A 19,633-nucleotide genomic window follows, 5' to 3' on the forward strand; every position below is an offset into this window, starting at 1 on the left:
GTGCCGAAGTCCAGCAGGTACACGCAGACTCTGTCCGTGGTGCTGAAGTCCAGCAGGTACACGCAGACTCTGTCCGTGGTGCCGAGGTCCAGCAGGTACACGCAGACTCTGTCCGTGGTGCCGAAGTCCAGCAGGTACACGCAGACTCTGTCCATGGTGCTGAGGTCCAGCAGGTACACGCAGACTCTGTCCGTGGTGCCGAAGTCCAGCAGGTACACGCAGACTCTGTCCATGGTGCTGAAGTCCAGCAGGTACACGCAGGCTCTGTCCATGGTGCTGAGGTCCAGCAGGTACACGCAGACTCTGTCCGTGGTGCCGAAGTCCAGCAGGTACACGCAGACTCTGTCCGTGGTGCCGAGGTCCAGCAGGTACACGCAGACTCTGTCCGTGGTGCCGAGGTCCAGCAGGTACACGCAGACTCTGTCCGTGGTGCCGAGGTCCAGCAGGTACACGCAGACTCTGTCCGTGGTGCCGAGGTCCAGCAGGTACACGCAGACTCTGTCCGTGGTGCCGAGGTCCAGCAGGTACACGCAGACTCTGTCCGTGGTGCTGCAGTGTGCAGTGTTATTAATTCATCGTTGAATGTTTTCAGTGTTTATTTATAATCTTTCAGCTCATTAAGAATCATTTCCTCATTAAAACTCAGTTGACATGAAAACGTGTAGAAAACATGTTGAGAACATTATGAGAGCATTAGAGAGAACAGGGAAAGGTCAGACCAAGAACACACAACAAAGAGTTTAAAGACAAACAAACAAGTCTGAAGATAAACAAACACATAAACAGAGAGAACATGAAGAGAGACAACGTCAAGGACACGATGACAGCACACACACACACACACACACACACACACACACACACACACACAGTACACAGACACACAGCCCACACAGAGAACACACAGGGAACATGTTAAGAACACACAGAGAACATGTTAAGAACACAGAGAGGAGCATGTTGAGGACAGGCTGCTGTCTGACAGCTTCTCTAGTCTCCAATTACAGCAGAGGTCAGAGGTCAAGATGAACGGATTCATCATGCTAATCATGAACCCATGAGTGTGTGTGTGTGTGTGTGTGTGTGTGTGAATGTGAGGAGTAATGAAGCAGCACAGACACAAAGAGCTTTTAAGGTTTTTCTCCTGATTCATTATCAAACAGAGTCGCTGTTGGACTTTAACATCTTAAAGATCATTTAACCTCTCATTGTCTGAGTGTGTGTGTGTGTGTGTGTTTCACCTTGGTGTTGACCTCTATGGTGAGGAACAGGCTGTTAGACAACAGAGAGGTTTCAGCTTCAGGTTTCTTCTCTCTCACTGTGAAGTCAGAAGATTCTGTTTCATTCACTTTGTAAATAACAAATGATGCATGTGACATCATCACGACTTCATGATGTCAGATAATCAAAGAATAATAATAGTTAATCATAAATAATAATGAAATACGAGCTGATGTGAATAAATAATTAAAAGACAGAAAGTAATCAGGTCTGATGGGATCACATGAACAAAGTTCATCAACGTAACCAAACTTTATTTTATATCAGAGGTTACAGTCTGAATATAAAGATCAGATAATTACAGAGATCCTCACTGACAGGATGGAAATATAAAAACATGAACAACTTTACAACAGCTGACAGAGTGGTGATCAGTTAGTGTTTGTTAGGTCTCCACCAGATGAATGATCTGTAACATGATGAAAACATCAGGTGGTGTTTTCTGTCTTCAGTATTGATCACGTGTCTGCAGGCTGCAGAGAAACAGTGACAAACAGTTACAGTTTTAGAGGAGCGTTTGATTTGTTGGTCTTTGTCCCGTTCCGACTGTGTGACGTATCAGATGTTTCTGTGTGTGTCTCTCTCGGGTCATCAGAGATCAGGTCATGATGAAACTGCAGCAGGTGGATGTGATGTTCACTTATTGATTAGAATACCATTTCTCCTCCTCCATTGGCAAGTTAATCAATTAACTCTCTGCTGCTAATTGACAGTTGTCATTAATTATCTCTGACTGCTTTAATTAGTATTCAAATGTGTTCGTTAACAGCAGAACATCCTGCTCATTTACATATTAAATATGCTCTGTTTTCCCTTAAACACAGATAATTTATTCATCTTTATTTATTTTACTTTAACATCACAGTCATTTGGGAACAGGTGTGTGTGTGTGTGTGTGTGTGTGTGTGTGTGTGTGGCTTCTTGTCATGTGTTTGTGAGAATCATTTTCAGTTTTACATCATCCAAAACACAAACAAAGAAACTCTTTTATTTTAATAAGGACGTGTCTGTAAAGCAAAGATATGTCTGTCTGCATTGTGAGGACATTTCGGCATTTTGAGGACATGTCAGCATTGTGAGGGCAGGTCTCCATTGTGAGGACATGTCTGCATTGTGAGGACATTTCGGCATTGTGATGACAGGTCTGGATTGTGAGGACAGTTTTACATTGTGAGGACAGGTCTGCATTGCGAGGACAGGTCTGCATTGTGAGGACAGTTTTCCATTGTGAGGACAGGTCTCCATTGTGAGGACAGGTCTCCATTGTGAGGACAGGTCTGCATTGTGAGGACATTTCGGCATTGTGAGGACATTTCGGCATTTTGAGGACATTTCAGCATTGTGAGGGCAGGTCTGCATTGTGAGGACAGGTCTTCATTGTGATGACAGGTCTGCATTGTGAGGACATGTCTGCATTGTGAGGACAGGTCTGCATTGTGATGACAGGTCTGCATTGTGAGGACACATCTGCATTGTGAGGACATTTCGGCATTGTGAGGACAGGTCTCCATTGTGAGGACAGGTCTGCATTGTGAGGACATTTCGGCATTGTGAGGACAGGTCTGCATTGTGAGGACATTTCAGCATTGTGAGGACATTTCGGCATTGTGAGGACAGGTCTCCATTGTGAGGACATGTCTGCATTGTGAGGGCATTTCAGCAATGTGATGACAGGTCTGCATTGTGAGGGCAGGTCTGCATTATGAGGACATTTCAGCATTGTGAGGACAGGTCTGCATTGCGAGGACAGGTCTACATTGTGTGGACAGGTCTCCATTGTGTGGACATTTCGGCATTGTGAGGGCATGTCTGCATTGTGAGGACAGGTTGGCATTGTGAGGGCATTTTGGCATTGTGAGGGCATGTCTGCATTGTGAGGACATGTCAGCATTGTGATGACAGGTCTCCATTGTGAGGACAGGTCTGCATTGTGGGGACATTTCAGCATTGTGAGGACATTTCGGCATTGTGAGGACATTTCAGCATTGTGAGGACATTTTGGCATTGTGAGGACATTTCGGCATTGTGAGGACAGGTCTGTATTGTGAGGACATTTCAGCATTGTGAGGACAGGTCTGTATTGTGAGGACATGTGAGACTGACTGATCAATGATTCTGCAGCAGCTGAGACACTTTGTTAACTGATGATTGATCTTGTTTTAATGCTGTTAAACGTCTCTGTTCACCACCAAGGCTGATGGAGGATGACGATGATGATGATGTGATGGTGATGATGATGATGATGATGATGATGATGATGAGGGTCATACTTGAGGATGTGATGTAACGTGTGTGAAAACAAACAGAATCAGTCTGAAGGTTTAAACAGCAGCTGCGTTAAAGTAAAGATGAACCTCATCTACACACACACACATTATACACACTACACACACACATTATACACACTACACACACACTGTCAATGACTCGGATCAGATTAACACACAGCGCTGACAACACACACACATTATACACACACACACACACACACACACACATTATACACACTGTGTGTCTGTGTCAGTACATTATCGTCAGTATAATTCGTCCTCACACTGCGACTACATTTTCTACCTCATAGAGCATATTAACTCCTGCACAGTGTGTGTCAGGGTGTGTGTGTGTGTCTGTGCGTGTGTGTGTGTGTGTGTGTGTGTGTGTGTGTGTGTGTGAGTGACTTCCATTCTTCCTGGAGATAAATTTGTGATGCGTCCTAATTTCCTGCTCGTAAATATGAGCAGTAATAGACTGAGTGAGTGTGTGTGTGTGTGTGTGTGTGTGTGTCGGGTGTTCCCTGCTTATCACATAACAAATTGAAAGCTTAATCTGTCCTGCGTGTAGATTTACGACCCCGATCGCCCGCTCGTCGCTCAGAGGAGGAGAAAATAGATACGAGGAGGGAACAGAGGAGGGAGGAGACAAGAGGAGGAAGCAGGAGGGTAGGGGAGGAGACGAGGGGGAGGAGGAGGAGGAGGAAGAGGAGGAGGAGGAGAAGTGAAAGGAGGTGAAGAGGAGAGTGGAGATAAGTTGAGTCTGTGTGTCTGAAGATAAGGAGACGATCAGCTGCTGATGCTGGGTGGTTACCATGGCGATAAGACGGGGTGTGTGTATATGTGCAGCTGATCAGAGGTCAGAGGTCATACTGAGACTGAGAGTTCTGCAGGAAGACGTCTTCTTGTACTCCAAACCCTGAAGTTACCGTCGCCTTAGATCCTCTGAAACGTTTATGATACAAATAGGTTTCATTCAGATAATCTGTGGGAAAAAGATTTTTACACCATGGTCACATGACTTAACGTCAGCGCCACAACCAGGCCATGAACAAACTACACTACGGTCACATGACTTAACGTCAGTGCCACAACCAGGCCATGAACAAACTACACCACGGTCACATGACTTAACGTCACCACCATAGCCAGCCCGTAAACAAACTACACCACGGTCACATGACTTAACGTCAGCGCCACAACCAGGCCATGAACAAACTACACCACGGTCACATGACTTAACATCACCGCCACAACCAGGCCGTAAACAAACTACACCACGGTCACATGACTTGACGTCACCGCCACAACCAGGCCATGAACAAACTACACCACGGTCACATGACTTAACATCACCGCCACAACCAGGCCGTAAACAAACTACACCACGGTCACATGACTTAACGTCAGCGCCACAACCAGGCCATGAACAAACTATACCACAGCACAGTCACATGACTTAACATCACCGCCACAACCAGGCCGTAAACAAACTACACCACGGTCACATGACTTAACATCAGCGCTGCAACCAGGCCGTAAACAAACTACACCCACGGTCACATGACTTAACGTCAGCGCCATAACCAGGCTGTCGAGCCGTGTTGGGCATGATGGCGTTCTGTAGTCTCATCTGGTCATAGACACATATAGCTGTAAACTGACAGTGGGCTATTTACTGACGTCTCTTCAGCTGTTGTTAACCACAGGCCTTATTTCACACATCTAAACTTCCAGACCAGGAAACAGGAAGTGCTAACATGCTAACTCATCTCTGGGTGTAAAGACTCTCTCCAGATTTAAACATGGTGACAATTAGTCTGTGGCCTGAGGTCACTGCTGATGGAAGTGTCACTCAAACTTTTTCAACAGTAGTTTCAATATTTTCTTCATAATGTTGCTTCTTTGAATATGAATGAACTTGATGACATCATCACTTGATGGCTTTGTTTTGGACGGTTTGAATTTGTTGCTGATTTTCTTCCAGAAGAGGTTGTTTACAGAGCATCTGTTCTGTGTGTGTGTGTGTGTGTGTGTGTGTGTTGGTGTCAGCACTTTGTCCTTCTGTAGGCTCATTAGAGACGAGCAGCAAGGAATGCTGGGTAATCAATACTGCAGAGACCCTCAGAGACTAAAAACATCGCCTGAGAGCCAGTTCGGCCTTTTTTTGTCCTTATATGTGTGTGTGTGAGTGTGTGTGTGTGTTTACAGCCTGTTACCTTGGAAACCACTGTGATGCTGTGGTACTGTAGATGCTGCATGGCTTCACACAGACACCCCCCACCCCCAAAACAGCTGGTGTCACAGCCTCGGACAAATCAGTGAGGTTCTGCTGTGATTCACAGGAACCTCAGCTGAAGATTACAGGACAGGGACCCTGACAAAAAACTTGATGGAGAACCTGATGGGGAACAGAGAACAGTCTGAACAACAACTAAAACTATTGAACCAGAAAGAACAACTAATAAACAATAATAACCAGAGAAAACAAAAATCACCCCACTGGATGAATTTGTCCAAAATAAAAGCAGAGAAAGATGTTGTGGAGGTTTGAGGCTGGATGTCTGTCTGCAGCTGTCGTCTCTGTTCTCTCTCCTTCATCCCTCCATCTCTCCTGGGAGAGGATGACTGGATGACAGGACGTCAGGAGACAGACAGAGAGACACACAGGAGAGAGACAGAGAGGTATCTAGAAATCTTAGCATGTGGAGACAGAGAGACAACCTGTGTTCAGAGTTACACAACACAGTTTCACTCTGAAGTCGTCAAAAACCAGCGCTTGGTCAGTGACATCAGACACCGATGAAAAAAGTCATCCTTTCACATCACGGGTCCAACAAACACGGACTTTCACGTGAGAGTGCGGTGTTCACTTCCCGTAAGACTGTAAAGCTTAACCCTGTTCTTTTTTCCTAAACCCAACCACGTGTGTGTGTTGGCTAAACATAACCATGTGTGTGTCGGCTAAATGTAGCTTCCCGTTCAAACTACTCAACTTTATCTGACTGAGTTCATCGTGACTAACATCAAAGGAATTTTTATTCTGATGATTAGAACATCGTATCTTCTGCATATCGACCCACTTTCCTGTCATTTAAACACTGTGTTTGTGTTTTTATGAAAAGAGAACAGCAGGAGATCCAGGATAGAACCCTGAGGAACTCCGTTTACTATGTTTATCAACCATAACACACTGCTGCTGATATTACTGTCAGCTCTACTGCCAGGACTACGAGTACTCTAACTCTTCTTCTTCCAGAGTATTTCACCGCTGTTTGTTACTGATGTTTTGAAGTATCCAGTCAGAGGTGTAGTAATTGTTAATGTGGGTGTCCTACAGGGTAGATGGGCAGGTTACTGAGGAGGAAGTCTGGCAGGTGGGTGAACAGACAGAGTTGGGTAAACCTGAGTATACCCTCTACTACACCTCTGTATCCAGAGTATTAATACCTAACTCTGATTGTTACTGTGATGATGTCAGAGTTTGATCTGATTATGTTGGTTTATTTGTTTACAGGTTCTTCCTGAAGTTCTTCTTAAAGTGTAACCAGAACTGTCTGAAGAATGCCGGAAATCCCAGAGACATGAGGAGGTTCCAGGTAACACACACACACACACACACACACACACACACACACACACACAGAGCTTTGGAGGACCTGCTGTACCCATCATACATTGCAGCGGGGCAGCTCGAGGCTTATTGCTTTGCAGATATAATATGAGAGGTCAACAGGAACTTTAGCTCTCTGAGTGTCTCTGTCTCTATCTGTCTGTCCTTTTCTCCAACATGTGAACTGTTTGTGTCTTTAACATTTCCTGGTCCAGCTGCACTGATGTGACTTGTGTTGTGAAATGAATCTGGGTTTAAACTTCATTAGATACATAAAGACAGTCCACAGTAACCGGAAGTCTCCTACAAAGACAGTTCACAGTAACAGAATAATGAATAATAAATAATAAATTCATTTTGACTTCAGTTTGTTCTCTTCTACAAATGTCCTGAAATGCTGAGTGGTCTCAGCTCACCAAACTTTAATCTGACAAGTTTTTCTGAAATTAAAACCAAATTATAGTTATTTTTAATAAACTGTGCAGAGATCAGGAGGAAATAACACAGTCATGAAATACATTTCATTTATTCTTATATTAATGAACATGTTCAGTTTTCTCAGCCTGTCACATCATTCGTTCATTCATTCATTCATTTGTCATGTTAAAATGTTTCTCTTTAGTCTGTGTCAGACTGTTGATCTGCAGATTCTAAGATTAACATATCACTGAGATTAAAATCAAACGCCCCCTCCACACTGAGCGCTCCGTCATTCATCAGCCAATTAACAACAAGATCCACCGATCACTGTGAATGATCTTCTGATTATTGATCCCTCCACCGGAGAGGAGAGGAGGAGAGGAGGAGAGGAGGAGGGAAGGAGAGGTGGAGGAGGTGGAGAGGAGAGGAGATAAGAGGAGGAGACATACTGTTGAGATCCTCGTCCTCTCTCCTCTTTGTCTCAGTCTCCATGTGTCTGCTGTCACACACACACAGTAACACACAGTAACACACACACACACACAGTAACACACACCTCCCTCTCCACGCTGCGCTGGGCGAGCTGACAGGATGTTATGTCCAGTTAAACCTGGGGAAGAAGACGAGAAAGAAGGGAGGGGGGGCAGGGGCTGAGCCAGCTCCACAGAGCATGTAGAGAGAGAGGGGCCAATCAGACGAGTGGGACAGGTGAAGTCAGGTGAAGCGTCCGGACGTGTCGGTGTGGTTGTCGTGGCGACGGCAGGTTGAAGGATGTGCTGGTTAGTCACCGTGGCGACAGAGAGGACACCTCTACTTGCTCTCTGTGCAACCTTCTGCTCTGTCGCCGTGGATCAACGACAACAACCTCGCCACGGCAACCAGCCGGGGGATGATGAATGGCCTCGGCTCAGTGGCTGTGATATCATGGCAGGGGCGGGGCCACAGTGGACGGCACATTCAAACACACCGAGGCTCTTTTACTAATTATTAAATGTTCAAATTTATGACTTAGATTTCTATGAAATTAAATTCAACATGTGTTTATTTATTTATTTTTTAAGTTTAAAGTTTCATGACATTGATTTGTTAAAAATATTTTATCTGTATATTACAGATTTGTTTGATTTTATGATCTGTGGATACATTGCTGCTTTTTCTAACTGTCAGGTGTCTGTCATAGGCGCCTATGAATAAAATGCATTATTATTATTATTATTATTATTATTATTATTATTATTATTTTTATTTTTATCATTATTGAGAGTATACTGATTGGCAAACACAGCTGTCAGTCATGATGTCACATCCTCTCTGTGCATCATCAAATACTGATTTCACCGAGCTTCACCAGAAAAACAAATATCAGCATGATAAGAGCTGAAATCAGAAACCAGCTTTGGGAAAAATTGGGCTCATGCCTTGTCCACTAACAACAAGGGGGCGTGGTTCATGACCTGTACTGCGGGTAGCCACCAGGGGGCGATCAGATATTTTGGGGAGCTGTCATGTCGTCCATCTTTATACACACTCTACAGTCGTTTTTTAGTTTTACACTCGCTGTTCTGTTTGTCTGTAAATTATTAATTAAGCTTTTTGTGTGTTTGAAGGTGGTGGTGTCGACGACAGTGAACGTGGATGGCCACGTCCTCGCTGTTTCTGACAACATGTTTGTACACAACAACTCCAAACATGGCCGCAGAGCCCGGAGACTGGACCCATCTGAAGGTACGCAGGTTTTATATGTTGATATAAATGTGAACCAATCAGGAGCTGCGGCTACTCTGTTGTCCTATCACATGCTGCGAGACGAGATGATGTTGACGTGAAAACCCCTGACTGGTCTCCAGAGATACAAGATGAACAGTGGATCCAGTAGAGAACCCTGAGGAACTCCATATTTCACCTCAGAGGGGAAAAAGTGGAGTTAATCAGAGACCCTGTTTACAACTGCTTCTAAAATCTGGACACCAGTGGACAGCTGAGACACATCGCTTTTCACACCTGTGTCCCTCATGTGTCTCCAGCTGACCACTTACGCCAGAAGGTCAAAGGGCCAGATGTGATGTCCACATTCTCACTGACTGCTCCCAAGTCACATCAGCGCTTGTATCGTTACAGCAGAATCCAAAACTGATGGACGGTCCATCAACACTTTGTTTCAGTTTCAGTTTGTCACTTTGTCCAACTGTTCGTAAAATGGGCAAATTATAAATTGTTAGCATGTTGTCACCAAAACAACCAACAACTGATGACATAGTCCTTGTCGGTGACACACCAGGACACATTAACCTTTACACTACAAAAGACATGTGGTCCAGTTTGTCCCAGATGACCTCAGCAGGTGGTCTGAGTGATCACATCACAGTTCATCTTGGTGGTCGTATTTAAAACTGTGCACTTGTTCTCTGATCAGCAGAGACACATTTGGGTTCAACAGAGTCAGAGACAACAGGAGACAGTTTGAGGAGGTTGGACGTCTCCTTATGAGACAGAGTCAGTGGTGGTAGATGATGATGAGGAGGAGGCTCTGAACATAGAGTCTTTATGGCCTGTCTCTGATGGGACAGGAAGTGATCCGCAGAGTTTCCTCCAGCTGGATGGGGACACACGATCTAACATGCCAATGTGTTAGCCTCTGAAACAGCTGCAGAGGAAGGAGGAGAAACAGAAGTGAAGAGAACAGCCCAGTGGCTTGTGGGTAGGAAGACCAGACGCCTCTCTGTCCCCAGAGAGGACAGTGTGTGTGTGTGCGCTGTTCAACCTCTTTAATTGCCCTCCTAATTAAAGATGGTAACCATGGAAACCACCCCTCCCAATCAGAGCGCAGCACAGTCCCGAGGGTTTGAACCCTCCCTCTCATTTCACTGTTTCTGCTTTCTTCTTCTTGTTCTTGTTCTTCTTCCTCTTCTACTTCTTCTTTTCCTCCTTCTTCTCCTTCTTCTTCCTGTCTGTAGCAGCACTGTCTCCTGTTGTTTCTACAGAGTTTAAGGGTGCATCCCATTTCCACCCCTTCCCCTTGGTTTTGCGCGTTCACGTGAGGGGTAGGGGTGTCTCAATTCTTACTTGGAGTAAGGGCTAGGGCCAAGACCGAGGGCTACAGAGCCCTTGAAACAAAGATTCCGGAGGGCCACACTTAAAAGAGAATGAGAATTGGGATTCACCCTTCAAGTCTCATATTGAAACCTCTGAAACCAGTTCCACCAGTTCACCATGAAGAACTGAAGGTTACTAAAACTCACTTCACACGTCCTGAATCTGTGCTGTGTGTCCAGTCAGATACTTCCATTAGTGCACTGAGTACTCTGTGTACTAACTTATGTAGTGGATGAATTTTATCAGGGCAGCATCATCTTAAATCAAACACAGCTGTAGCAAACGTAACGGAAAAGATGAAGGCAGGATCTGAAGCTTTTCTTCTTCTGCTGGGTGAATTATTTTTGGCCGGAGCATCATCACCAACATTTGCCCAAAGATTGTCAGTTGCTGATTGTATAAAATGAAAGTGCTCTCACAGGAAGTTTCTTTATGTCCAAATGTTCGTGGCTGATGGTGGCTGATGATGGCTCATAATGATTGATGATGGCTGACGAAGCTCATAATGGGTGATGATCTCTGATGATAGCTGATGATCTGTGATGATGGCTGATGATGGCTCATAATGGCTCATGATGGCTGATGATCTCTGATGATGGCTGATGATGGCTCATGATGGCTGATGATCTCTGATGATGGCTCATGATGGCGGATGATCTCTGATGATGGCTGACTCTGTAACCAGCTGATCGCTGACACATTTTGTGAATATTTACGACTTATGAAGAATCTGATCACGAACTGAAATCTTCACAGTAACGACATCGGTTTAACATTCACACCAAACATAACTTACACTCATAAATCGCATCACTCATGCTACAACACAGAACGTCAACACCTGATGATAAAATGTGCCGCAGGTAGCTAACAAGCTAATGTTAGCATTGATGTTATTGTTAGTGGTACTAAATAATGACAGAATGAACCCAACAAACAATCTGATGGTTTTTATCTGACAGCAGCACAGAGGTGAAAAACAACAATGTTTCAGTGTGTGGAACGCCTAATGGCTCTAAACATCTGTTTTGATGTTTGTATTAATAAGTCAAATTTGTTCGTCTCAACAGGTAAAAAAGTAACACGTTAAGACGACGGAAAATGTCCTGTTAACAGGAACATTTCACTTCAGATGTTTAATATTGGGTGAAACCATTTCACCAGTTTCAGGGGGGAGACTGATGTAATAATATTCAGTGTACATTGTAAGTGTCCACGAGACATCAGAACTAAATTAAGTCGGTCTGAGTGTTCAGTCATCTGTTCTGAGTGTTACTGATTTACCTTCATTCTTTCATATCATATAAAATGAACGTCTTAAGTTATTTGTTTTACTTTATATTCCTGATATCACTGAGGGGATAAAAGTGTGTAAACTGTCATTAAGTCAGATGAGCGACGCCTCAGCTGGAAAACATCACGTTTATTCACTTTACATGGAGCTAAATTTAAAACTGAATTATGTCTGGTGAATGTGTTAAAGTCTGTTTATGAGTCGTAAGAAATCATAAATAATCTTTAGGAGTAGATGCTTACTGTGAGCTAACTTGGGCTCCATTCAATTTAACCATATGCTAACGGAGCGAGACAAGCTAATTGCTAACACACTCAGTTAAAAAGGAAAACAACCAACGCCTTGAGACAACTGTCAGAGAAAACAGAGGTACGATCATGTTTTACTGTCTGAGGTGGAACAGGAAGTGTGTTCCACATGTTTTATTTCACAATCAATCCAGAAAAGAGCATCAGCGTATCGTAGGCCTACCGTTAGCATACCATCAGTGTACGTTTCTATACTGTTATAATAGTAAATTGCCAGTTCTGGTTCAGTGCCAGAAGTTGCACCTATTATTAACCCCCGCACAAAATGGACTGTCCCATACCCAAAACCTACCTACTAACATAAGCCCACATTGGCCAACACAGTCGCAACGTCAAAAAGGGGCAGGTATCTTAACGCCAACCAATGAGATGGAAGCTTTTAATGTTCTACACGTCTTCAGACGTCAGACATGTTCCTGTTATGTTCCATTTCCTGTGTTCTTAACACATGTTAATAAGTTGTGTTTTTACCTGTTATGACGAACAAATCTGACTTATTAATACAAACGTCCAAATAATGTTTAACATTCAGCGTTCCACATCAGTGTTCACTGCGGCAATATTCCACAAGTTTCAAATGTGTCTGTGGTCCCGCCCCTTCCTGTATGTAGACAACATGGTGAACACTGAGGGTGAGACGTGTCCAATGTTCACACTCACAGAACACAGGAGAACAGAGGTCAGGTGCTCTAATGTCATTTCAAGTCTTCAGTGATGAGATTAACTTTACACACACACACACACACACTGCTTTCATTTCACTTTATAATTAATCTGCAGCCGCACTTGAAAGAAGAGAAAGTAGTCATTACCGGTCCTGTGTGTGTGTGTGTGTGTGTGTGTGTGTGTGTGTGTGTGTGTGTGTGTGTGAATGAATGTACGAAGCTAAAGCGGATAAAAGCCATGACCCAATTAAATCACGTTCTCTCTCTCATGTGTGTGTGCGTGTGTGTGTGTGTGTGTGTGTGTGTGACCTTCAGTAGTACTACAGTCGTAGTTTGAAGCCGACCTGTGAATCACAGACTGTATAAATAATGGACGCAGCTGCTGTGATGTCACTCAGTGGTTTGTGGGCTCCTGTTCTGAAGCCTTCAGTCACCATCTTACTCTTCAGCACTTTTTACACACAGATGGCGCTACGTAGACCCCTTTACACAGACCCAAACGCCGGCGGCAGGGTGTGATTACAGACAGTATGATGACATCACAGAATCAAAAGGGGCGTGACATGTAACACAACAGCATCAGCTGCTAACTGCTGACAGCTGCTGTTCTTCTTCTTTGAGTTAGCTGCTAACTACTAACAGCTGCTGTTCTTCTTCTTTGAGTTAGCTGCTAACTGCTAACATCTGCTGTTTAAACTTCCTGCAGTGTGTTGCACATATAACATGTCATCAGATGTCTCACCTGTCCTGTCCATGATCCGTCTTGCAGTCTGTCCTGTTTGTACAGACACTGTTTCTCACTCCGTCCTCGTCTCAGACATGAGACGACTTTGTCCCTTCATTCCATGATTGTACCTCACATACAGAACAGTGAGGTGGAGTAACAAGACAGACAGGCTGTAAACATGTTGATTTCTTTATGTGATCATGGAGGTCTGTGGGGACGCACTCTAGTGGACATCAGAGGAACTGCAGTTTTGGATTCATGTTTCAGACTCTGTCTGATATTGTCTCTACAACAACATGCTAACATCTCTATTTACCTGTCTGTCTGTCTGTCTGCTTGTCTGTCTGTCGTCCAGCAGCCACTCCCTGTATCAAAGCCATCAGTCCCAGTGAGGGTTGGACGACGGGCGGAGCGACGGTCATCCTGATCGGAGACAACTTCTTTGACGGCCTGCAGGTTGTCTTCGGTACCATGTTGGTGTGGAGTGAGGTAACACACACACACACACACACACACACACACACACTTGATCAATAACCAATAATCAATAATCAGTACAGCCCTGATTCTGAGATGTGACATCATTCTGATTCTAGATCAGTAAATCTGCTGATGACGACATCTGTTACACTGGAACTGACCGTAATGTCTCTGTGTTTCTCTGTGTGTGTCTGTGTGTCTGTGTGTCTCTGTCTGTCTCTGTGTCTCTTTCTGTCTCTGTGTCTCTGTCCAGCTGATCACCCCTCACGCTATCCGTGTGCAGACTCCTCCCCGTCACATCCCTGGGGTCGTCGAGGTAACGCTGTCCTACAAGTCCAAACAGTTCTGTAAAGGAGCACCTGGACGATTCGTTTATACAGGTAACACTCTGACTGGATCAACCAGCAGCCAATCAGGAACCAGATACTGCTGTTAGCTGTTTACTGTCCACATTGACACACTGAGTCCTCCTTCCTTCATGTGTCCTCCCTCCTTCATTCTTCCTATGTGTCTGTCCTGTGTCTCACTGCTGTCAGAGTGATGACACACATTTAAATCTCATTAACCCTCAGACATGTTAATGACACACACACACACAGCCTGTGACTGTGATGTCATCAGTCACATGACCTTGAGTTTCAAACAGCAGCTGCTTTCACACCTCAGTGGTTCCCCTCCACCCTGCTCCACCTTGCTCCACCCTGCTCCCAGCATGCTTTGCTCCTCCTCTGTCACAGAGGGAACCCTTGTGGTTCTGATGAGAGAGCTCAGGTTATAAACGTCAGACTCAACATGGACCGACGCACACTGAGAACAAACAGCATCAGGACATGAAAATATTAACATGAAGATGTTTTCATCTCATCACAAGAAACTTGTCTATAAAACTAATTTATTTATTGTAACAGTGAATTTATTGATCTTGTTATAATGTGAAAAAGGATCAAAGTAATAATGAGTCACATTAAAATGTGACATTAAGATGATTCAGTTTATGTCCAAATACAGAAACAATAAAAACACATTAAGAATAAAAATGACATCATCAGTCAGACACTGAAACACTGTCATATGACTGATGACATCACACAGCATGCAGAAAGACTGTGTGAATGTTTCCTCCCACAGACATTACAGCATGAACCACTGACAGACTGAATAAGAAATCCTAGCAGTGTCTGGAAAAGGCGGGACAGACAGACAGGTTCATGAAATTTCAATGAGCATTGATTGAAGATTATTGATCGCTGTAACACCTCCTGACTGACACACCCTCAGATTTTACACACCCACCCACCCACCCACCCACACACACACACACACACACACACACGCACATCAGGGGACACACTATGTGTCCTCTGATGTGTGTTGACGTCCTGACCTGAAGACAGTGAAACTCTGTTGTTATCTCTGTTAAGTGAATGTTAAGGAACCTGCTGTGTCCCCCGTGATGCACTCCTGTCCTCGTGTTTCATCGTCCTTCAGTTCATCTCTGACCTCATCACCTAGACACCGGACACACAGGAAACACAGAGACACACAGACATCACAGATCAGACTGTTAACGAAGGAGAACCAGGTGAACTCAGAGTAAAAAGACGTGATGCTGCTGACAGTCGACTCTGATCAATACAAACTGATCACAGCTTTATTAACAACCAGTCTGCCAGCACACTGTGACATCATCCAGGTGTCTCCACAGAGACGCACAGTCACAGCTTATTGATCAGTTTGTCTGCTTCATCACAGCCAATTAACCAATCAGAGACAGACCTGACAGGAAGTTAGTGACGGCTGACAGGAGTCAAAACAGTCTGAGTCACACGGCAGTTAAAGAGTTAATGATCTGCAGCGTGGGGTCCAATCAGAGTTCAGACTCTCCTGCTGGACGTCTCTGTTATCTTTGATCATTTCAGGTGGGACAAAAGTCCTGTGGACACATTAACATGTTACTGAGTCCACAAAGTGCTGGACAATGACTCAGTCCTACAGATATTTATGTATAATTTAGACAGTATATATCTGTAAGTATATGAGCATTGAGACAGGATGGGACAGACTTCAGGTTTGATCCATAAAGAATGTTAACAGGAGAAAAGACAGACAGACAGAGGCAGGTTAAACAGACACACAGCTGATAAACAGCACAAGGTCACACACACACACCCACACACCCACACACACACACAGAGGCTGTAGATAACACAGACATCTGGAGAGCTAACACACTCTTATAACTGCTGCTTGTTACGCCCTGTGAGCCTTCAAGGACTGAACACACACACACACACACACACACACACACACACGAACACACTGATACACACTGACACACACAGTGTTTGTGATGTATAGGAGAGTCGCTGTAAAGCTTGTTAAACGCAGCTGAACCAAGACAGGATTATGATTCATGCACTTCACTCACACACACTCACACACACTCACACGCACACACACACACTGGCCGTGCTCGGCTGCGTTCACTGACGCTCTGATTTATCAGCTCCGACCAGTTTAAACTGTAAATGATGTTGGAGGAGGAAACAGGGGTGTGACAGACCAATCAGAAAGCAGAGAGACACAAACTGCTTCTGATTGGTTGTTTCTGTTTGGTTCAGTCAGCAGGAGAAGTCTGGAGGGATTTTAGTTGGTTGCTAAGCAACGTGACTCTGATGATGTTCCACCTGTCAGTCATCTTTTGTTTCAGTCAGTTCACAGACACAGACTGTGTTTTAATAACAGGTTGTTTTTGTCTTTTTAATTCTTTAAAACTTTCTGTTCACTCAACTTCACAACCTCCTGTAGGTCCTCTAGAACATATGAGAGGACCTCTATACCCCCCTGAAGCTCTCTGAGAACCTCCCGTAGGACCTCTAGAACATACGAAAGGACCTCTGTACCCTCCTGAAGCTCTCTGAGAACCTCCTTTAGCATTTAGAACAGGACCACTACCACTGACTAACAGCCTTCTACAACCTCTTAAAGAGCCCCTAGGACATTCTCAGGAACCCCCATCATAACCTCCTAAAGGGCTTTCAGCGCCTCATGTAGGACCTGTAGAACATTTTAAAGGACCACTGGAACCTCCTGAGGTTGATGTAGTTCTGCTGTTTGGGTCTGTGAGAAGATCTGAAACATACAGAACATCATGATCTGAGAACAAAGGTTTCATGATGTGAAGTGAAGGAAAGTCATGGTTTTAATGTTTCACTTAAAATAAGTTTATTTCCTCTTCATCTTCTTCTTCTTCAGCTTTAAACGAGCCCACCATAGACTACGGCTTCCAGAGGTTACAGAAGGTCATTCCTCGTCACCCCGGAGACCCGGAGAGACTGCCTAAGGTACCACACACACACGCACACACACACACAGGAACACACAGTAACACACACACACACAGACTCAATGATGATTGTTGTTGGTGTTTTTCCATCAGTCTGTTTCTGGTCGGCTGCTCACAGTCTGATAATCATCAGCTGATTCTACTGTTTAACTTGTGTTCCTGTGTGTCTCTGTAACACACACACACACACACACACACACACACACAAAGGCAGAGACAGAGGACCTGTGTGTGAGCAGAAGCTGAAAGGAGCTGTGAACTGTGGATGTTAGTTTGGTCTCTGTGATGGAGACAGATCTGAACACACACACACACACACACACACACACACACACACAGATGTTTCAGAGTCACAGCTCAGAGGATCAGTGTGAAGAGACACAATCAGCTGAACAGACTTTACTTTAAATATATCTGTTTAAACTCTTAGATGTTGTCATGTGACCAGCTGAACGTCTTGAGGAGAGACTGAACATGTGACAAGTTTTGTTCATGACGTTTAGAGACACTACAGACGTTTGATGAGACGTACTATCAGCTGCGTCAGTGGGGTAAAGCCTGCTCACATACTTTTGGCCTCATGGTGTTTCAGCAGTAGTGAGGCGTGGGCTGTGATGGACTCCGCCCACCATGATGCGAGCTGACACGCTGTTAGCGCCGTAACACAAACCACGTTGTTAATAATTCATCAGTACTTGTTTGACTCGATTACCCACGCTGCCTTGTGCTCAGCGCGCTGTGAGAAACAAGGTGATGTTGGACATGTGAGGGACGTTGGCTGATCCAGAGCAGGTGGGCATCACCTGCTGCAGGACACAATGTTTCTATAAAGACGGTTTGATTCAACATAAAGACTAAAGGTCAAAGGTCAGTCTGATACTGAACCAGATAAAGACTGGATATAAAACATCACAGACTCTCCCATGTTTGTCTGTTTGATGTGTGAAAGGACAGAAGAGGACAATGTGTCCACAGAGACACTGATGTCCTGTCCTCTGTAAAGAAAATAGTCCCTGAACTCAGAATCTGATTGGCTTAAATTGCTGCCATTCATCCTGACGGGAGGCTGTGATTGGCCGGCTGTGCAGAGTGACTAGTTCAGGTGGAGTTTCAGCCACTCTGCTGTCCTGCTGTCTCTGAGTCTGTGTCTGATGTTCTTCAACCTGATGTTTAACAGGCTGTAAATCACCAGTTTCATTCTTTTGACAACAACGTGATATTTGCCGATATCACAAAGTCTGTCAGGATATGATTTTGATACGATGTGATTCAGGGTCCTCGATCGATATGAGATGACATCATCTGATCATTTAACACAGTCTGTTACAGAAGAACCTGCTGCACCTTCCTTTTTTACTTTTGTCATCATCATATCATAGAAGATAAAAACAACACATAGATAATAACGTAAATAACTGTAAACAATGTAAATAATGTTAATAATTAATTTAAGGGCCGTAAAGTTCATTTTTCATTTATTTTGTGATTCAGTGCTGAAACTTGAGGCAAAATTGATCCAATTTAAAAGGACAAACAATTTTTAAAAGCACTAGAGGCAGAAGTGACGGATTTCCATATAGAACAACACCAGCAGCACGTTATCATTATTATTATTATTATTATTATTATTATTATTATTATTATTATTAACAGCAGCAGCAGAAAAGAGTTTAGTGCTGACATGTGTATGTATTAATCATCCATTGTTTTAACTGGTTACTGAAAGATCTATAAGTGTTTAGATCTCTGATATGAGTTGGAGTGACACCAGGCTGACTGGATAAAGCACTTTTCCTTAATGGAGTCAAACAGTCTCCTCTTATTGAACCCTCTTATTGAATATTTGGTCCTCTGTTGGTATGGGCTGCAGGTGGAGGTGGAGCTGAGCCATGGGAGACTTTGTATATCAAACACACATCAGCATATTTTATTACGTCATCCAAACTAAATACAATAACTGAACCATTAAGTTTGGAGCTCTGATATGTCACATTAACAAGCCACGTATGAATCAGCAGGCTCTCAGAGACCTGACCAGTAGTGATGTGACGTTGGCGAACGAGCCGAGTCTTTGAACCAGCTCTTTAGAGTGAACGAGCCAGTTCCTAATTTCTTTGTGTTTTTGCTTTAATTTAC

The 19,633-nt window shown here is 44.1% G+C and overlaps 1 protein-coding gene across 4 annotated transcripts in view; it reads left to right on the forward strand.

Annotated features, from left to right (window-relative positions):
- The window catches only part of LOC117246657 (transcription factor COE3-like), a 58,624-nt gene that overhangs the window by 20,432 nt on the left and 18,559 nt on the right, over window positions 1-19,633 (forward strand). For 2 of the 4 annotated variants that reach the window (XM_033610543.2, XM_033610545.2), the window contains exons 7-11: window positions 7,069-7,150; window positions 9,192-9,309; window positions 14,027-14,160; window positions 14,405-14,531; window positions 17,407-17,495. In XM_033610543.2, the coding sequence (XP_033466434.1) occupies window positions 7,069-7,150; window positions 9,192-9,309; window positions 14,027-14,160; window positions 14,405-14,531; window positions 17,407-17,495 (550 nt within the window). The remainder of the gene's footprint in view (window positions 1-7,068; window positions 7,151-9,191; window positions 9,310-14,026; window positions 14,161-14,404; window positions 14,532-17,406; window positions 17,496-19,633) is intronic. The other 2 variants (XM_033610544.2, XM_033610547.2) reach the window with 1 other exon arrangement.

This window comes from Epinephelus lanceolatus, chromosome 21 (assembly GCF_041903045.1).
Source record: "Epinephelus lanceolatus isolate andai-2023 chromosome 21, ASM4190304v1, whole genome shotgun sequence".
Lineage (NCBI taxonomy): Eukaryota > Metazoa > Chordata > Actinopteri > Perciformes > Serranidae > Epinephelus > Epinephelus lanceolatus.